A 20,983-nucleotide genomic window follows, 5' to 3' on the forward strand; every position below is an offset into this window, starting at 1 on the left:
TCAAATAATAAAAGAGCCTTTTGAGGGATCTCTAAATATTTAAAATAGAATTTTCTTTTTTCTTCGTGGGACTAGCAGGTCTTGCCAGGTCTTAACTCCCACAGGGAAAGTCTTAATTGCACCAGAGAAACCAATTCCCAGTGTCCCTCCTGCAGCCCTGAAGTCACCCTGGGGCTCCAGAACAACCTGCCCTGCCTGTGGCTTGTCCCCAGAGAGCCCTTTCTCTTGGGGGTGGCTGTGGGACATGCGCCGTGGGCAGCAGCACCAGCGTGGGCCCTCGGCTCCCCTGGGCACCTCGCTGGCAGCACGCCCTGACTTTGAAAGTGAGTGTGCGAGACTGCGTCTGTGAGGGAAACGCTGGAGCTGGGTTTGAGTCCTCTCAGCAGCGTCGTCGTCCCCCCACCACCCCGATAAAATTACTTTATCAATAAAATGCATAACGGGCGCAGGCTCAGGGCGGGTGACTGGGGTCAGGAGGAGGCAGAGCAGGGCCGTGGGTGAAAGGCAGCACAGGGCGAGGGGGGTCTGCCAGCCCCCCGGCAGCGCCGGCCTGGTGTTACCAACCGGGACGTGAGGGACGCAGCCCCCGGAGGCTGCTGCCCTGAGCGGGCCAAAAAGATTCACTTTTGGTGCCGGGAGCCCTGCAGAATGCCCAAACCCTGACGTGGGGCTGCCAGCTCACCTCGAGAGAGGAGCTCAGGCCCAGCTCCCTCACACACAGCCCGCCCCCCCCCCCCCCCCCCCCGGTCTCTCTAGGTGAGGACAAGTGAAAATAGCAGCCTCAGGCATGCCCACCCGAGGACAACCGGCAGACAACTGGCCAAAATCAACACGGACACTTTCAGTGAGGTGTTTTTTTTTTTTTTTTTAAATACATTTATTAACCAATGTTAACACATTAAATGACTCTATATATTGCTAGTCAGAGCAGCTTACAAAATGCCAGAATGCATCATAAACTGGACAGCCACAATGAATAATTACAATGTGCATAGTGGCTAAGCTCAACACTTTAATATAGCTTTATGATTTGCAGAAAAATTAATTTTAAATCATGATTCCTAAAACAATCAATTGTAATTTTACCTAAAACTTATACAAAACCAGGCCACAATCTTTTTTTTTTTGTTTTGTTTTGTTTTTTTTTTCTTTAAAACACACAGTTTTCACGCTGTAGTAACTTGGAAATGTGCAACCGTGTCAACAGAGACAAAAAAGCCAAAGTAACACGAATCTTACTTTCATGCAGCTATCAGTTAAATATTACATATTCTGGAATGATTTTACACCAAAAATATTTCCACAATAACTTGCTTTCATAGGGGTGGATCGAAGTTTTGGAACTTGTAAAGTAATCGAACAAGATTGATTTTTAGTTGTGAAGTGTTTTACAGTCACAACACAGAGGCGACAAAAGTTAATTACACATTTATCAGGCAATAATGTAGCTGTGGTAATACAAGTTACCATCTACTTACTATTTTTTCCAATCAACTTACCACTTAATTTCTGCAACATATTGGGCATTATTTGGCAGTATCTAGTCAATTAACTTATATCACCACTGTAAGTAAAAAAGATCAGGATTTCAGTGGTAGTTCACAGAAGTCTTAGTTACATTTTCATCTTTACAATGACCCTGACAAATCCTAGAGAAAACTTTTTTAAAGGCTTTCCTCCTGATTCTTCAGCTTCCATCGTTCCATCATGTAATTGCTTTCAATAAATATCAAAGATCTAAATAAATATTTACAAATTATTCCTCTAACTTCTCAAAAAATAGCTGGATGATTAATGGGCATATGACTCAGTCTAAGACCAATCTTTGAAAGAAACTAAAATGCGGAGACACTTTAAAAGAAAAGCTATTTAAGTAAGCTTTACATCTATTTAAAAAATTGTCTCTGAACATGGATGCAATTCATATATCTATATATAAAACAAACAAAAAGAAAATCATTTTTCAACTATCGATCCATTCCTATTGGTAATGCTTCTTAATCCAGACATTCCGCAAAATACAGACTTTTTACAAATCACGGCATCTTTAATACAAGAAAATTAACATGCATTATTCTTCATTCTGAGTACAGTGATGGAGCTCATTATTAGGCAATGACCCATTACTACAAACATAACGGCTTCTGTGAAACTTAAGTGCTTTTTCTCCTTTTATTATTAAGTTACAATGGACCAGGTGACACCAGATCATAGGCAGTCAAATGACGTTGGATTGGGGAGGCTGAAGGGGGGCACAATAAAGAAATTTGTATGCCTCATAATTCCGTGTATGAATAAAGGTAGTTTTTTTTTTTTTGTTGTTTTTTTTTTGGCTTTTCTTATTCTTGTTACAAGCACTCATGTTAGGACAAAGATGAAATGTGCAAAATTCAAAATTTAAATATTCATTTTTCTCTAAGATCCAGCTCAGTAAAAGATTACCCCAGTTCCCTGTGATTTTAAACTACAAGATCAAAGCTAATATTTTGTTATAAAAGTTATATATTGAAAAGAAATAATGAAAATAAAACACAGTTGGGAAATATTTAAGAAAAAATATGCAGGACTAGCACCTGCTGTGTCAACCCTGTTCCCTAAATTCAATCATGTACCCACTGGTATAACCAATAGATAATGCCTTTAAACAGTAAAATTAAGCTGAACAAAACCAGCTCAACAAGGTTAAGAAATAAATGTTACATCAAGGTAGTATGCTTGGTTTTTCTGAAACAGTTCTATACTTCCTACATTCAGATCTAGTTCTTAAATGTTCCTTTTCTTAAACTTGCATGATTTTTTTATTTTTAGATCTGCTGTTTTTAAAGATTAAAATCTCTGTAAAACCTAAAAATGTTTTAAAATTTGCTGAAAATGCAACAAATCCTCTAGTTTAAAATTATTTAAAGTAACTTGCTCCCACAGATGTTAAATACATTTCGCCGACAAAATTTTGGAGGAGCGTTAAACAGAAGATTGAAATTACTGTGCAAAATTTCTTTTACGAAAAGTGTTTAAAGGCTGGTGCAAAATGGGAAGCAAATTCTAAACAATTTTGGCTTCTTGGAAACAAAAACCGCTGTGTCTGAGAATAGCAATCATCGGGGTGGTTTTCTAGGGGAGGAATAACTCTTTCATCTTTTTCTGCGGCAGGTACGTTTGTGTTCAGCATGCCAGTGCTCCTGCTGACACTTGATGGAGCAGTAGGAAGTGTTCCAGCAGCAGTGGTACATGGCCTCCTCTTCACAGTTGTAGCACTGGAGAGAACAAACGAGACACGATTACCACCCTCGCAGGATCCCTCCTTACCGACGCACAAGTGTTCTCACCTGCTCGTGGATGCACCGGCAATGCAGAGCGATACTTCTCTTTTATTTATGCTTGGGGCATCCAGAGGCAAGAGGGCATTTTTCACATGCTGAGCAAAGCAGCAATCTTTAGCAAATCTGCACAATGCTTTCATACTTCCCAGAGTCTCGATTATTGCTTTTGAAAAAATCACCTCTCATGTAAGAAAACTCATCCCTCAGGGCAGTGGACAGACATTTTTCAGCCACACAGTGCAGGAACCATCTTCTACTCTACATTTGTATAATAGCACCCTGATCTATGTCTTAAAAGCTATGATAAATCAACAGGCACTTCTGGCATGAACAGGTTCTGCACAAGCTCAAAAATCAGTGTTTCTGAGGTTTCTTTACAAGCCTGACCTGTCCAGAGGTTGCGGAGGAAGACCTTTTTGGGCTAGGAAAAATCTCAAAAGTCACATTAATAACATCACTGGAGAAAACAATAATTTGTTACCAAGTGGTTTGTATAGCCCATTTAGGGTAGATCTGCAAGGAGGCTACTGTCATTGGGGTTTGCTGACTGCCCGACAGTGCTGCAATCTCGTGAAAAGAAAACCTTGTGCTACATCAGTGCTACTAAGAAGAGCAAGAAAATGCCTTCTCCTTCAAGTCTTCCAGAAACCACAGAAGGCCGGTTGTACACAGAATGGCTACATGGGCTCTTGCCCTTTGTGATGCCTGCCAGGATGGCACAAAACTCCTGAAAGAAAGTGATTCTGTACAGCCCACGATTTCTGCAGAAACACTTGGTTCTGAGGACTGCTGCAGCAAAGGGGGGTTCTACCCTGCAGCAGTGGTGTTCACCATTTAATGGTAGCTGGAAGAGCTACCTGGAAAATAATGCCCATGGCCTCTGAGGAACTAAAAAAAGGAAAACAACATGATCAACACTACGAGTGGTCAACAAGGAGATATGGCACTCAGATGGGCAATGAGCCCTGTCTCTAGGTGGTCTTATACCCCTTAGGGGAGTGGTACAAAAGCACTAACTATCATTCTGACAAAATCCTGTAAAGTAGGGTGGCATTGCTGGTAAAGGAACCACTTACACTTAGTGACCTTGAGAGCCAGGTTCTAATGATCTCAGACTGTCTTTCTGAATTTGGTCTGCTCAAAATCAGACAGTATGTTTATGAATCCAATCTGAAATGCTTACTGCACGATGGAGAACAGAGAGAGGGATATCACACAGTCTGCACAGGCTGCTAGCAAATCAGAGTAACACGCAATTTACTTTTTATGTCCTGTCTAGCTACAGCATTGTTAATAAAACAGAGAATTATAAAGAAAACAAACCCAACTGCCTTAAAACAAAACAAAAACACAACAACTCTACACACTACTAAAAGACAGATCCAAGAAAGCTGATGTTTACATTGGCTAAACCAACAGCTATTTATTTACATCAGCAATAAAGGGACTGCCCTAGCTGTGTGAGAAGGGAACCTCTTCGTTTTCCTTTTATAACTTAGCTCCAGGGAAGTTTATTTGTAGAAATGCTTGCAAACAAGTGTCCTCTCGAGAGCTGTTTTCCTGTTTTTTCATGTAGCTGGCTGCCCACAAGCCTGTGGGAACCATTAGGATCATCTGCTGGAAAGGTGCAGGGAACAGCTGTGAGTCTCCATTATGTACAGCATGAGCCTTGGCCCAGAGACCAGCTTCACATCTGCTTGCTTGAAGAGATCAAAAAAAGGTAAGACAGGAGAGGACAGCTGATCTGTGGGTCCTGCACTTCCCTTTACATATGCCAGCCACAAGTGTGGGATGTAAATCTCCACTTAGGAAAGGAAAATAGTGTCATCTAAGCTGGTACCAGCACATGTGGCAGAAAAGGCAAAATGCCAGCTGGCCTCAGGCCTCCTCTTTTCTTTGAATTTTCATCTTTCTAAATGTTATCAATCACTTGGGACAGTACACATCACAGACAATGCTCATTCACTTAAAAACAACCTGTTGCAAGTTAGAATAAATATACATGTAAACATAATTGAAAGAGACATAAGTTAAAAATTATCTATAAAAATGAACCATGCACCGATTTAAACAAGGCTTATATGCAAATAAAAGAACTGGGAGAAATTAAAAAAGAAACATTGTCAGGACCAGCACTCTAGCCAGTATTCTGGAGGCCATTAAACTGCACAATCTCATGATTGTTATCCCTGCCTTTACATTTCTTCCTTTCATTTGCTATTTACTTCAGCTGTCTGTATTAAATCCAAATTTTCTGGAGGTATAAAAATGAAATTGGCTTAAGCCAAAGGGACTGTGACCAGTTAGAGCAACAGAAAATGTTGTTCTTTAGCTATGTGTTAGGCTCCTGAGGGCTGGGAGCGAATCTTCTTGTGCTTGTACACCACCAGCAAAACAATCCCTTCATCCTGACTGCATGTTTTTTTTAGGTATGAGAAAAAGACAAATATACCATGAATAATAGCAGCTGTATTCCCAAGCCTATACATCTGCATTATGTGAAACCATAGGTCTCTGCTTCTAATTAAAAAGCAAAGCCACCAAAACTCATTTAGTATGTGTATTAATTACATGAGATTTTGGTAAGGAGGTATTATTATCATAGCAGCATACAAGAGCGGTACTACACACCAGGGACTGTCATTAGTACCACCAAGGAAAAATCACTGGGGAGCTGTGTAACTGGACCAACTCCAGCCGCCTGAGGCTGTGCGTTGGCAGGCAGATCCATCAGCTTGAATGCAAAGGTGTTTATCCTTACCCTCCCCCTCCTACCACATGCAAACCAGCTGCCTGGATGATGCCTTCATTTAAGGTGGTGAATGACAGATAGTTCTGGGGCCAGAAGGAATAGGCAAGACTGTCAAACACTTTATAGATTTCATTGTCTTGCTCAGAAAGAGGCTTTATGCACATGATCATACAATGCGCTGATGTGGTACCAGGGCACTCTCTGATTAGGCTAAAGAATATGGTAAAGGCACACTGGAGCAGATGAAAGTAAGTCTCAGGAGTCTCTTTCAGAAATTCTTCCTTCAAAAACACCAAAAAGCAGCTATAGCTAGGAGTCCAGACTCACAATCAAGTTACTGTGATTGAGTTACCACATATCAGCTGAGTGGTGTCAACAGTTCACATGTGCACTCTTGACAGAAGACAGCTAATTTGACATGGTTCTATAGTGGGCAAAGGCAATTCAATTTCCCTCTCAAATGCCACAGGCAAAAGCATGCATGCAGCCACCAGCAGCTGGTGACTTATTAAACACAGTAACTTGATCAAGTCGGAGACCTAGGTAATTTCTCTGGTCTGCAAAGATAAATTGACAGGGAGGAATTTTCTAACTGACAGAGACCCAAGCACTGCAGCGTCGTAAAACCCACAGTAAAATCTCTACAAGAAACCGAAATGAAGACTCTACATGAGCTCTGGCATCTGAAGTAATTCTTCTCTTTCCAAAAAAACAAACTTGTAACTGTGATAGCCAGCAACCGATTGTCTCGCCTAAGTATTTATTTCACTCTTCTACAGAGCAGAGTTTTCTCTGCAGGGACCACCGTTTCATCTGTAAGAACAAGGACTAATGAGGCTGAACATAAACAAACAGCCCTTTACAGCAGAACACAAGCAGGAGCTGCGGGATGGAGCCAGGGCTGGCTGTCCCCGGGCGGCGGTAGCTGTCCGTCGCTGCTCAGATCAGCGTGCCATCTTGTGGCAAGGCACCCACATGCTTCTCAGCCACATCTGGCAAAATCAAAGCTCAAAAGGAGGTGAGTAGAAAATCTTGTCCCCACCTTCCGGTATGTTAGAGATAGCTGTTACAGTGCAGTGTGACTTCCTAAACAACAACTTTCAGTTCCTTTTTCTATGAAAATTGGCAAAGAAACAGCAAAGTTTGTATGTGTGCCAGGCTCACTGCTCCTCAGCTGACAGTTTCCACCCTTACTCTGCTACAGGCTAGCAGCACGGTGTTACAGCACTTGCAAAGTTTGAGTAGATGCCCTGCAGTCATGTGGGAGAACACACTTATGGCTTGAAAAGAAAACAGGAGACACAAACAAAAACAGGAAAAAGTTTGCAGTATGTAATGGAATGGTAAGTTAGATGTCTGTTTTCACTTTTCTAAAGGGCATACAAACACATTTTTTGCAGGCAATGCTGCAGAGTTGGGTTTAAGGATTGAAAAAGGGAGAGAAACTTATTTCAGAAAGTCATATCTAAAATACAAAAGAACATAAAAGAGCTGCAGAAAAAGCTAGGAGAGGAAAATGCCAAAAGGATATCACTACCAGCATTATTAGCAGAGGAATCCAAATTGATGTAGCCAGATATTTTACCCTCTGGGACCTTGAGATCAAAGGAGTGTGAACATAATGCAAAGCATGTCTTATAGGGAGTAAAACTGCATTTAGAAAAAAATGTTTTGATACTAACATCTGATTGGACTCAGAAGATGGTGTTAATTAAGATGGAAAGTAATCAGAACTTCCAAGTTGAAATTTGGAGGTTCAGAAAATTTGGAAGCAGTAATATGAAGGAGAAAACCTTGAAGCTGAAAGACCAGTGAAAGAGTGGTGCAGTTAAAAGTAAGGAAGAAATCACTTTCAATTGGCCTGAAGTATGCATTATACATTTCCACTTATTCTCTTGTAATAAATTTTTGACACTTACCCACTGCTTCTTCTTGGTCTGGGAAATCAGTTGCTTGTGCTGGCCTGCTAGCTTCTTAATTTCTTCTAAAAATTCTTCTTTGCACTTCTCCTTTACCTGCTTACATTTTCTGTCCATCTCTCCTTGTGCATTAGCCACAGCTTTATTTACAGCCTGCCTTTTCTCTTCTTCCATCTCTGTACGCAGCTGCCATAAGAAAGTCAGCAAACCAAGTCAATGGACAGCTATTGGAATAAAAGTACCTTCTTTAAACCTCTATTACTGATGTGAGTGGAGGTCACATAATTAGAGGCTTCTCCTATTTAGAAAACAAGAAGTTCTCTCCTTTAGAGTTATAACAAAACTTCAATTCCATAAATGTTCAAAATAAAAATGTCACTGTATTTCTGTTCTGCTAAGCATCTACAAAATCAGCTAAATAGCTTCCATGTATATTTTGTTAATGATCCGTTTACAAATTTATTAATTTATCTTGGATAAATATTTTGTCTTTTCCAAATCTGCAGCTGCATATAAATCTACAGCAAGGGCACAATGGAAATACAGAATAGAATGTCCCTGAGTTCAGTAAGAGGTACCTTTAACATTCACTGTCAGTAGGATTCCTTTGCCCCTGCTTAGTTATCTAAAAGTTTGGTGTCTTAATCCTACAGGATTAACACTTAAACTCCCTAGGTTCATTCCGTAGTCCTTCATCCAGAAGGAAATTCATCTTGTCTTAAGACAGATACTTGAGAGAGGTCAGTCAAAACATCTTCTAAATTGTTCTGCTCTTTTCAGCCAGAGGTGACCAGCTCAGGCTTAGATATTGAATTTTAAACAGGTTATCATTACATAAGAAAATTCAAACCAATTTCAGTGAATCTATTTAATGTTTAGGTCAGGAGACTGGCAAAAGAAGAATTATTTATGAATAGCTATTAAACAATGCCATTGTTTACAACCACACTTGACAATGGAGACAAAGGCTTTGGAAATTAATACTTGTGAATGAACAATTAGTTTCATTTTTTGGATCACAAACTGATTTCACTGGACAAGAATCAGAAAAAGCAGGGGTTTTCTGTTTAAACTAAGGTCTGTTGGTATAGAAAAGGCCCAAAAAGCAGTAAAGACTATTTTTATGTGGTCTCTTTGGAAAAGGTTTTTTATTAATTTTCTTGAGGGTGCATGTTACAAAAATAGAAAAGATTGTGAAAAAAATCCACACTCCTCCTCTCCTCAAATCAGAGTGTAGGTGGTGTTCAACAAGTGTTACCTTTTCCACTGCCTCTCGCACAACTCTCTCAGTTTCTCTTTTGTGATCAGCTTTCATCCTGTCCTTGAAATCATTAAAGATTTTGGTGTATTTGTCATGGCACATGTTCTGACACACTCCATCATTACTGGTCTGGGTGCTCCGATGCAGCATTTTTGGAGAAGAGGCACTTAACTTCTTGGTCTGAGTTGAGACTGAAACTTTTTCAATGGGCTGAGGCATTGTGGGAATTTCCTGGCTTGAACTTACTGCTTCAGTTTCAGGTTCTGGCTCCTACAGAGCAAGAACAAACATGTAAATCCAGGGACCAATACAGAACAAGTTAACTTGCAGTTCCACCTGGAGAAAAAATGTTACATGACTAACGCCAGCACAATTAATACAAAAGGTGTTGAAGACCTTTAGTGCTAATGAAATGTGAGATCCTGGAGGAAAATTAGCATGACAGTGGGTAGGCTCTTTGGTCAGGCTTTTCTAACTTCAGCTAGAAGCCCTCCAGAAGGAAGCACATGTATGGCATCAGTATGCCACACTCACCAGCCTCTCTTCCCAAAAAGTACAATCAACATCAAAGGCTATGCTGAATCCCTGCAGATCCTTTGGGATTACTAAAGGTTTGCTATAAATTTTTCCCCCTACCATTCTCCCTGAACAGAGCCTTGCTGGGTGGCCAAGGTACCTGAATTGTTTTGGCAAACTTTGGGCTTACTCTGGCCCAACAGTCTGCACTGGAGTCTGTAATATTCCACTGATTTCATAGAACTGCTGCAGATTGATTAGTACTTCAAAGGTGCTTTGAAGATGAAAGGCTAATGAGAGTCTGAGTCTTCCTTCCAATAATATAGAACTAGACTTGGATGACCACAGAAACTTTCTGTAATTACACAATTATCAAGAAAGAAATCATAGTTACTGCAGTGTACCGTATTGAATTTAGCTGCCTATGTTATGACACTGTAACACCAAGCGCTACTGCTCTTTAGAACAGATAGAAATAATATCCCTGCAAAATCTTATTAATATTTGAAGTGTCTGCAGACACAGATAAACATTATTTGTTGTTTTGTTTTGGTTTTGTTTTTTTTTTTTTTTAACTTAGATTTTTTAAAGCTCATTTAACAGTGTACAGACAAAACACATAGTCCTTGTAACACCAGACTTGCTCAGGACTGGACTTTGCGCCTGTCTGTGTGATGGGGCACTGCTCACACCAATCAAAAGGCTGACTGTGTATTCCCTTTTGCAACCAATTACTCTCTAATAGTTCACTGTGATTGACTTCTGGATCACTGATCAAACATGAGCAAAGCTAAGAGGCAAATGTTAAGACATAAATATATAAAGCAAATTACAGCATTTGCTTGACAGAAAACACAACAAAAATGACAACATATCCTAAACTGTAGTCTCCCTATCTTCCACTCAAATATAGTTTGTGCTCCAGGGAGCACAAACTTTGTGTCACTGCCTTCATTGATGAAGGTGCCTCCTACAGTATCAGATATAATGGGGAGGCAGGTGTCCGGATTTTAGGAGTGACAATGTTTGTATTTCAGTTAACAGGGCCATCCCACATAACTCTTGTGCTAAAATACCCGAACCCTCCTCTGTAATGGAGTCCCAAGTCCTCTTCTGAGGACTGTGCATACATGCAACTGTTTCTTAGTGTTCAATGTGCAGCTGAAACAAGGCCAGGAAAAAGTATTCAAACGTTAGGAAATATAAGATTTATGGCTGTCTCAGTAACTGCCCCCTTGTGTACAAGTCTAATAATACAGTCCCTTGGTTACATGATCATTCAGTGTGTAAATTGGATAAACAAGGAAGGAAGTTCCATGGGCAAAGGTGGATATGGCATTTTATAAACTTAGCAGTCTTGACTGTGCAAAATACTTTCTAATTTCTGCTGTTTATAGACTTACTAACTAGCCCAAATTTGTAATTAAAAAAAAATAATGTTGTAAACTGATTATTGATTTATTCATGATACAGAATATGACTAAGATGACACCAGTGGCTTGCACATGGGAGGTAAAATTATGTTTGTTAGCAAGGAGGACCAAGCTATAGGGCCAGAACTTCCAAGACTGATACTGTAAAATCAGTAAAAAGTGACAGAAATTGAAGTCTATTAAAATTTCAGACTTCTGTACTTTGGTGGCTCTACAGACATGGTAATTGAGGTTACTTACTTCTTTTTTGAGTTCCATACTCTGGTTACGTCGTCCTTTCTTTGCTCTTGGTTCCTGAGTAACCTTCAGCTGTGAATATTAAGAAAAGCATATTGCATTATTCCAAAAATCAATTCATATAAGTAGCATTCATTGTAACATGACTGATGTACCTTTTATTTCTGATTATTTGCAATTACGTAATTCAGCAAATAGAAAGTTGAATACTGTTCTTAAATGAGAAGTGCACACAATAGACTTTCCACATTACCACTGATGACTATGATTGCATGAAGGAACAAAATTCAAGTTATTTGTATTTGTAAATATGTTTTTTCTAAAATACCCTTAACCATTCTTTTCTTCATTTCACACACAAGTTCAAACACTTGTTTTCTGGAATATTCTGATATCAGTGACCGATATTTAGGCAACAGGTCTTGTTGGAAGCCAGAAAACAGCAGTAATTATAAAGAGAATGTATATTATGCAAAGTTGGTAAGATTATCCAGACTTGCTCTAATTGATTATAACTGTATGCTTGGAGGGGTATGAAACTTCATGCTTTAGAAAAAAAGCTAATCTCCAGCAACAGAAACAAGGGTGAGATCAAAGTGGATGGTATCTAATCTTACAGTGGCTTACAGAAAAGTTCTTACTCCTGTCTTTGAAGCATCCAGCACCAGCTAGTGTTAGTGACAGGATAAAACTGGGCAAATGCCACTGTTATCTTTCATAAATACTGTTTGTGACCATTTTTCTGTTTCATCATACATGTTCCATGACTGCATACACAACATTAAATAAAGAGGCTACAAAGGGTTAGCTAAGCAAACCAGGCTAAAAAAACCTAAAACCATTTTGATAAGGAGCATTCCCTTAAAGCAACATCCAGCTTTATAAGCTTTAAGTTTTTAGCTACAGATTGGATGTTCAACAAAAGGGCAAAGGAAGAGGGACAAAACATGCTGATTTTTTAAAATACAGACTTAGAGAGAGTATAGCGGTTTTAAATGAGGAAAGAATATGTTGCCGGGGCAAAGGCTGCCAAAAACACAGAGAAGCATCCTGCAAGCTATGAAAATCTTATTGCCAAGTCAGTAATAGTGAATATAGAACACCCTCTTGGACAATGAATGACTAACATGGTTCAGATGTGATAAGGAAATTTGCATATGGCAATGCAAAGTTTTGTGTCTTGGTCCTTTGTGCTTTTCACCTTTGTTAGAGCAATACAATTCTTCTTGTTTTACGGAATTATTTTTAATGACTGTAATAAATTGCTGGCCAGTGGTCTTCAAGTGCAACATTTGCACCTAACTTAAGTTGGACTTGCTGAACATGTTGTGGTTGGTGTTACTTGGGGATCTGTAGCACAGAATGCAGTCCAAAGTGAACATACTCCAGCTGTGAAAAGGCTGAACAGCCACAGGGCTGACCCTTGATGGAAGTCCAAGAAGGCAGTGTTGCAGTCTATCTGATATCCATGACATTTAACTTTAACATTCCTATTTAACTTTAGAAATCTTGGTCTGTCTCATCAAGGTGCTGCGGGTGACAAACATTTTGAAATTTCCCAAAGGTCATCTAAGAAACTGAGGAAAAAGGAAAACTTTATATTCTTGCTATTACAGAGCTACAATATATAGGGAATAAGCCTTTGAATCCTATTCTTGTCACCACAAAAGCAGACAAAGCACAAGGTTAATTTAATAGTAGATTAATCAAAAATGTCATCTTTGTACCCTTCGATAAATTGCCCTGATTGCTAACATTGTGGCAGCACTCACCTGCTCATTGCTGGTGGAAGAGATACTCGACTCTGCCTCCTCTTCCCCTTTATCCTCATTCTTTGATTTCCAGAATCTCCCCTCACGAAGAAAGCGCTGGTGTAGTTCCAGCTCATCACAGGCCTTCTTCCACCCCATACTGCGTTTCACGTGCAGCCGATGGATATTCACTGTGATATCTTGAATGTTTTCAGAGGGGATCCAGGCCCTTTTCAATAAACAGTACAGACAGGTTCAGAAACACTAAATACAGATGAAGGATCTTGATCTGAGAATCTGACTTCAAAAGCAGTTTTTCACAGTGGCTGATCACCAACAATTCCTTTTTACTCAGAATTTTTGTATATTCAACACAGTTGGAAAAAAACAGACTGCATACCATTAGACATTTGTGTTATTATAAGCATTTGTTAGCTGTGGGTGCTATGACTAGAAGTCTCTTTCATTTTCGGTGAGCCACAAACCTCCCCCAGCACCACCAGCAGTCACATCTCCTACCTGCTCTCTTGCTAAATGCCCCGAGTCAGACAGAGAGACATCTCTACTGAAGGTTCCTATGATAATCCAATTTAGCCTTTGACCTCTTTGCTAAAACTGTCAAGGAGTGTACCAAATTATCACCTCAAATAGAGACATTTTGTAGTTTGGGCTCCCTTCTATCAGGACTTAACTCATGTGGGGACTGTCATGCTCTTTTGGACTGAATTCATGCCAGTGACTTAGTTCCAAAGGTACTTTGTCCTCTTAAATGTTTTCAGAGAGTTCTCATAGAGTTAGATGGGCAGCTCTTGACATTTTGAAAGGTTATACCAAGCAACACTGGACGTTGAGTGACTGTCATGTACATCTACATAACAGAGTAAACACTGTAACAAATTAAACGTCTGCAGACAGATTCTCAATATTTACAATATATATTTAATTTCAGTGAAGTCAAAGAAACAATGCTAATTTACACCAATCAGAAATTTGGCCTTTTCTCCAAGTCCAGCATAGTAACTAAGCAATGGTATGCTAGTAAAATGTATTTTGCCCTTTTTATCAGCACACATTTAAGAATTTGCAAGTACCTCATCCCACAAGTGTTATGCTACTTTATTAAATGGTTTGAAGCTGTATGAACTTAACGCCAAAACTACTAATGAGATAAGCTGTATTTGCAAACAGATTCAAGGTAAATCATTATATGACTGAGACACAAATAAAGATCCTTTACCCACTTTGTGCCTATTAGAAAATCTTGGTAGTTCATATAACAAGTGAAAACATGTTATATACTGTGCAAATTACACTAACAGCAATTCAAATGAACAGCCTCATAAAACACTGTAACTGAATTGCCTAGGCCCTTCTGGGAGGCACCAAAATATACCACCTTCCCAACAACTATGAATTACTTTGCAAATGTCTCCTCTCCTCACCTTACAGGCATATAAATCAAATACCAAAAAAAAAAACCAAACGGTACATCCACTGTAGTAACACTACTACAGCCCTCCCCAAACACTGAACAAACAATTGGAAGTAAAAGCTGATCTCTAAGAGTGAAGTTTTCAATGTAAAGAGTTATTCTCTGAAATTGCAAACTAGCTCGCAGCAGGAGCTCTGTCAGTGTTCTAGCGGCAAGACAGAAACATTTGTGATGTATATTATGTTACTAAAACACAAAATTGCAATGTGCCTGCTCAGAAGAGAAAATTGCACAAAGTCAATACTGCTAGTAGTAAGAGTACATTTCTGTCCAATTTTCACCTTGGTTTGGATTAACAGGCTGCTACTGATTTAAAAGAATTGAAGTTCACTTGCTTGCTTTAATTAAAATGGCATTAAGTAACATCCCTATGGCAACTGTGGAAAGGGAATCTCTGAGCCATTTGGCAACTTTGGATGTGTTAGACTGAGCTTTAAATTTTCTAAAACAATTATGGCAAAGTACTCAGTCTTTCTAATGTTGGCAACTAGCTAAGCCAGGATTCACAACATGATAGACGAGATAAATGATTTTAAGTATTGTTTGTAAAAAGCAGCACATGGAATTAATAAATTACCTTTGATGGTGATGGCCAAAAAAGCGAACATCAACTTGATTGTCCTCTTTCTGCATGACTTTGGCTGGCCAAAACCCAAAGCCTTTCATTTTGGCCCAAACCAACTCATGATTAGGTATCTGGAAAAAATGTATTTATTATTGGATATGAAGTATTATATTGCTGTAATACTATGATAGTATCTTAAGAATATGGTTGCTGCTTATATCTAGTGTTATTTTAATTTTTAACTTCTTGCAATACCTATTTCCCTGTTAGAGGTATTGCTTGGATCAAAGTAAAACACATACAAAGTCTGAAAAGGGTGTAACTGTCTATGGAAAACAGAGATCTTAAGCAGCCCAAAAATTAAACTTGTCTTTACAGCTTCATCTAGGAGCAAAGTTTTACTTCTGTAAGCTCCTTATTTTCTTGTGAGACTGTCATAACTGGCTGATAACCAAGTTTTATAAACTATATTGTTACAGCTTTGAACTTCAGTATACATTTCACTTGTGTAAAACATGTAGGCTTACAGAATCTTAACCATATTTTTGAAACAAGCCTACCAAAATGGAATAGTCAATGCATTAATGACACCAAACCTGCAGGCTTTTATACAGAAAGGCAAACAAACAAAAACCTGTGTCAGCAACTTACACATGGATAGCAGAACCAATTGTCAGGTCGCGCATTTGACAAATAGAAACAGTTCTTACAAAGCTGCAGTTCATCCAGCTGAAAACCAAAAAAAGATAACGAAGTTCAAAAAATTCCATTTATGTGATTTCAGTAGTATCCCTCTCTTTTTAGCAGTAAAATTTTTCAGCCCTGCTTGCTAATTTGGTGGTGCTACTTCTGTCTGTGCAAACTAGAGGTGTGAAACTCAGGTGAGCCAAGAGTGGATGAAAGACAAGCAGAAACATTATTCATGTTTTAGAAAAACAAGGCACAGGGAGAAAACTAATTAAATTCTTAAGGATTTATTATACCTAAAATGCAAAGAATAGTTCTCTAAATTAATCAAATATTTAAAGTACATTCTGAAAGAAGTAATTCAACTGTACAAATGAAGAAAGTGTGACAGCTCCCTTAGCTTTATTTTTCAGTCTCCTCTGAATGTTGAGAAATATTTAATTGCCAATTACAGAATTTGGTAGGAATCTCACCTCAGGTTCAATTTATATTAGAAAGTGCAATTATTTCTAGTCCAACTATGTATTACTAGATTATTTTCAAAACTAAAATTTGAATATTTGTATTTTTGAAATTATAGTCTAGTTGCAAAAAAAAAAATAAAAGGAATTCTGACTCAGATGTTAGACAGTTAGGGGGAAATTTACAACAAACTTCACACCCTTTTTATTTTTGCAAAATAATTTTCTTAGATTCTGAAATTAAAAACAAGTATCTTGTCTACATTTTGGTTACTTGGTATTACTTACTTCATGACATGTGTCTTTGTAAAGCATCCTCGCTATATCAGCTTGTTCACTGTCCGCTATAAATTAAGGAAAAAATGGTACGAACAATCACAGTATGATCACAGTGCTCACAAAGATTTGCAGCTGTCATTGCTATGACTTTCATGCTACAATTGTTTTGCTTGAGAATACAAAACATAATTTAGTCACTTGGATAACCCTTCCATTTAAAATTTTCTAACAATCAGTTCTATATTTGTTTTCTATTTTAGATTTATATGCAAAAATACTGCTTGGAGCTTTTAAACTGAACAATACAAGTACACATCTGAGGAGCAGCAGTAGGGAGACAGGGTTGCTCCTAATACAGATCCAGTTTCTTTCTCTGCTAGTGTCTTAATGACACACTGCAACTCTCCTCCAACATGGCTCTCTGCTATCACCACTTGACAGGAACACAGGTAAGTATTTCTGCTCAGAGTAATGATTCACAGACTGTTTATTACTCTGTGTTTCCCTTTACACCTGTGTATTTCTCTATTAGCACATTCACATCTCTCCCTACCAACGACAGTGTGGATCTTCTGATGCTGCAAATACACTGGTCCCACCATTCCCCCAGTTTCCCTGATGTGGGCCATGTCTGCAGGGGAGAACCACATCCTTGCTGAAATGATGGCAGCTCTGGTGAACCTTGTTACAGAACCTAGCTATAGCTTCTGGCCAAGGTGGTGGTGTTTTTTCACTTCCAATCAGACTGTCCCACCATATCAAACAGTCACTTATAACCTTCCAGTGGCTGGCAGCTTCTCTGATAGCTGTACCTCCACACACTGCACCAGCAGGACACTTCTAGTGTGGATGCAGCTATCTTTGCTGTCACAGTAACACAGATATTGCCCACGCGTGAAAAATACGCGTCTATAGTACAAGTTTCTGCTGACACAGCACATCAGAGATCAGATCTCTTTCCACCCAAAACAACGTAACTATATTGGCAGAAATCTGCAGTATAGACCGACTTATGACTTGGGCTGCAAGAGAAACAGAATGGCAAAGGTGCAAACTCCCACTAACACCTTTAGCCAGACAGGATGAAAATAGTTGTGTAGTAGGTGGGCCAGAAAAGACCCTACAAAGTCCTCTTGCAGCTTACTTTGATTTTTAAGGGCTCTCAAATGATCCATCCACACTTAAGATTATCCAATACCAAATTCAATCCTGAACTTGTGATTCTCCTACAGCTAAAGATAAATCAAATAAAGCAAGCAGTAAATGTAGTACTTTACCTCCATAGAAAATCACTGTGTTGTGTAGAAGCAGCTGAGCATCTGCTTTGAACTCCTCATAACTCCTGTACTTTCCTTCATTTACTTTCTACACAAAATAAAATATAGGACTGTTAAAAAACTGTTAAAGTGCTGTGCCTGCTTTATGCAGAGAAGCTTTCACAGAAATCTGCATTATGCAACTCAGATCAGACACTGCCTTTCCTGTGCACAGAAGAAATACTTACAACTCTTTGACATGGTTTGTTAATACCTGAATGCTGGCTGCATTGGTCCCTTTATGCAATGCCCAGAAGTAAAATGGGTGCTTTAATACTGGACTAAGTTTAAAAAAAAAATTCTCTTCGTTATAACCGGGTAATTCTGAAGTAGCTTCACCATAAGGTCTGGCCCAGAACACCTGTTCAAATTAAAATATATTCCCTAAGGTGAAGATTTTGTACCTTAAAATACCAGCTAGTTTCAAATCAATGTTGACTGGCTTTATACTTCCAGGATCTTCACTCAATAGTGTTTTCTGATGAAGGCTGATTGTCTTAGTCTTCCAAATTCATAGCAAATGCCTAAATGGAGCCATGCAGTTCATTTTCCTAGTATGGTCTTTTGTCTGATAAGGAATGCAGCATTTTCAGTTGTGCTCTGTCAAGAACACCTATGAGAATTCCAATCATCAAACATCATCAGTTTCTAGGTTGTTATCAAGAACAAAAGGCCTTCTGTGGAAGCAGGTGATGGTGACACAGTGAAAGGAAGGCCTGACCTATTTTCAGGCTCAACCATCTTTGCCAGTACTTCAAGCCAGCCAGTAGTGTTGGTCTCCAAAACTGTCAGTGAAGCTATTGTTTAGCCATGTGTTTCAATAACAATAATAAAACAAAGGCTTTTCACATCTGTGGTTGTAAAGGGCAAGATATACTACAGCACCGCATAGTATTCCAGTTGCAGCAATGAATAAAGACTATGCTGTTGGTTTTGGTTATGTGCCATTGATTTATATGAGTCATGGTCAGAACTCTGGTTCAGAAAAAAGGACAACATATTTCCTAGTACTTTATTTTTGGAACAATTAATGTAAAACAGATGTTTTAAGTGAGTCTTGTTTTTTCATGATCAACAAAATGATTGGTTCTTTATGAATCGTTTAGATGTTTATAAGTTGACACCTACACAAGGGCATAATGATTAAAATTGGAATATGGTCAAAAACATTGGGCCAAATATGCAAAAATAGGCACTCAAGTCCATATTCAGTGACTTACATGAAGGGTATTTTCTCTAAAGATTTCAGCTACCTACAGCTCCTAGCAAAAACTTAGTACAAAAGAAATTGAGGGTACTCTGCCTGGAAACTAGGCACCACTCAAAATGGTTTTACTCAGTTACCTACTTATGAGGAAAAGTTTGAAATTTTAAGCTCCCATATCCAATGCTAGATACAATAGTGAAATACTGATTATAAGGAGAAATAAACAGGATTAGTGCTTTAGTCCTTAAGGTTTATCTTTACTGTTAAAAGGCACCATAAACAGTGTGGAAGTCAGAAAGCAAGTCACTCTACCTCCTGTATAGTAGGAACATCAACAGCTGAGTGCACCAGCCTTCTATACATTGGGTGTTTGTTGTCCTTCCCTTTCTTGTTTAGATCTATAGCCTGAAAGGACCATGAGACAGTATGAGTTACTGCATTTAGGATCTGCTTAAAACACACAAAAAAATAAAATATTAAAAAAATGCAATAGTTTGGAATATTTCAGATGGGGAATACACAAGGACAAACTGTGGATCCACAATCTGACAGATTACATGTGTCTCAAATCTGAAAAATGTCCATTTCAGAGGAGTCACGGGCCCATGGCATAAACTACTCCTGCCAGAATGATACTAATCCAAGCAATGACACCTGCTAAGTGTATGTGGAAATACACGCACCGCTTATGATAGGGCAAATAAAATGGCACCCCCTTGTAGCCATCTTCCCTGCACAGCCACACATGGCCAACCATAATGTACCCCCCTAAAGTACAACCCGACACTTTGATAAACTTCCCTCTTTCAGACTCACCCGCTCCTTCATACGAGAGACTATGAATCGCAGGTATGTGCTCATCTCTTGTTTACTTGTATTTTTCTTCTTGATACTCTGTCAAAGAAAAACAGGATCATATTATTATTTTAAACATGACTTCAAAATTCACCCACTAAAAATTCTCTCTGCATCACAACATTATTTGAAAAGGTAACTTTGAATCACATATCACACAATATTTTTGGGAAAATCTTTTCTGAGAAATTAGTAACACTAACACATCACAACAATTATATATGTTGCTTTGAATTATGTCTGGGCTGAGGACTTCAGCTACAGAAGAATTACAGGTTTTATTTCCACTTGTATCAATAATACTTTGTCAAAACCTCTCATGTAAAAAAGTGTCTAATTAGAAAAAAAGGAATGAGGAAAGGCATTTTAGGGAGCAGTTTAAAATTTGTTTAATGGTCTTTTTATTAGCAAGGCATTAATATTTTCAGTAAAGGAAGAAATTCTTTTTAAAAGAATACCCTGTACCATCTACAAATTATATGCTGACTAGGCAAAATGACACCGGCTAGGAGGAAGTCAAATAGACTCTAGCCAGTAAAAACTCAGAGCAGTTTTTACTGCTCGAGAAATATAGCAGTTGATTTTTGTGGTTCTTTCTTCACAAAATCTAATCCAGATTCTGTAACACAGGCTGCTTTTTTTTAGCAGCTCAGGATCCAGAGTTTTCCTCCCTCATTTTAGACTAGTAGCCCCACCCTTCAAAGTCAATCCAGGCTAGTGGGAAGCACTGCATACAGAAAACATGTTGCTAAAGAGAAGGTGGCTCTCTGCAGATGCCTAGCACGCTCTTACAAACCAGCCTTTCCAATTCCAGGTCACAGCAGCTGTGCACAGTTCTGCATGGCCTTACAACAGCTGGCTGAAAAATGCTATCTCCTCCTTGCTCTTGCCTACAGTAGTTCTCCAAAACAAAAGGACAGTGAAACAACAGC

At 38.8% G+C, this 20,983-nt stretch overlaps 1 protein-coding gene across 5 annotated transcripts in view; it reads right to left on the reverse strand.

Moving 5' to 3' along the window:
* Window positions 1-847: 847 nt before the first annotated feature.
* ZMYND11 (zinc finger MYND-type containing 11) overlaps window positions 848-20,983 on the reverse strand; it is a 106,637-nt gene continuing 86,501 nt past the window's right edge. For all 5 annotated transcript variants that reach the window (XM_032982585.2, XM_032982588.2, XM_032982586.2 and 2 more), the window contains 11 exons: window positions 20,013-20,090; window positions 19,509-19,601; window positions 17,951-18,038; window positions 16,683-16,738; window positions 15,898-15,975; window positions 15,259-15,377; window positions 13,211-13,418; window positions 11,442-11,510; window positions 9,250-9,522; window positions 7,992-8,177; window positions 848-3,254 (listed from right to left, as the gene is read on the reverse strand). In XM_032982585.2, the coding sequence (XP_032838476.1) occupies window positions 3,132-3,254; window positions 7,992-8,177; window positions 9,250-9,522; window positions 11,442-11,510; window positions 13,211-13,418; window positions 15,259-15,377; window positions 15,898-15,975; window positions 16,683-16,738; window positions 17,951-18,038; window positions 19,509-19,601; window positions 20,013-20,090 (1,371 nt within the window). In that variant the 3' untranslated portion in view covers window positions 848-3,131. The remainder of the gene's footprint in view (window positions 3,255-7,991; window positions 8,178-9,249; window positions 9,523-11,441; window positions 11,511-13,210; window positions 13,419-15,258; window positions 15,378-15,897; window positions 15,976-16,682; window positions 16,739-17,950; window positions 18,039-19,508; window positions 19,602-20,012; window positions 20,091-20,983) is intronic.

The sequence above is a fragment of the Tyto alba genome, unplaced genomic scaffold, assembly GCF_018691265.1.
Source record: "Tyto alba isolate M040663 unplaced genomic scaffold, T.alba_DEE_v4.0 Super-Scaffold_38, whole genome shotgun sequence".
NCBI lineage: Eukaryota > Metazoa > Chordata > Aves > Strigiformes > Tytonidae > Tyto > Tyto alba.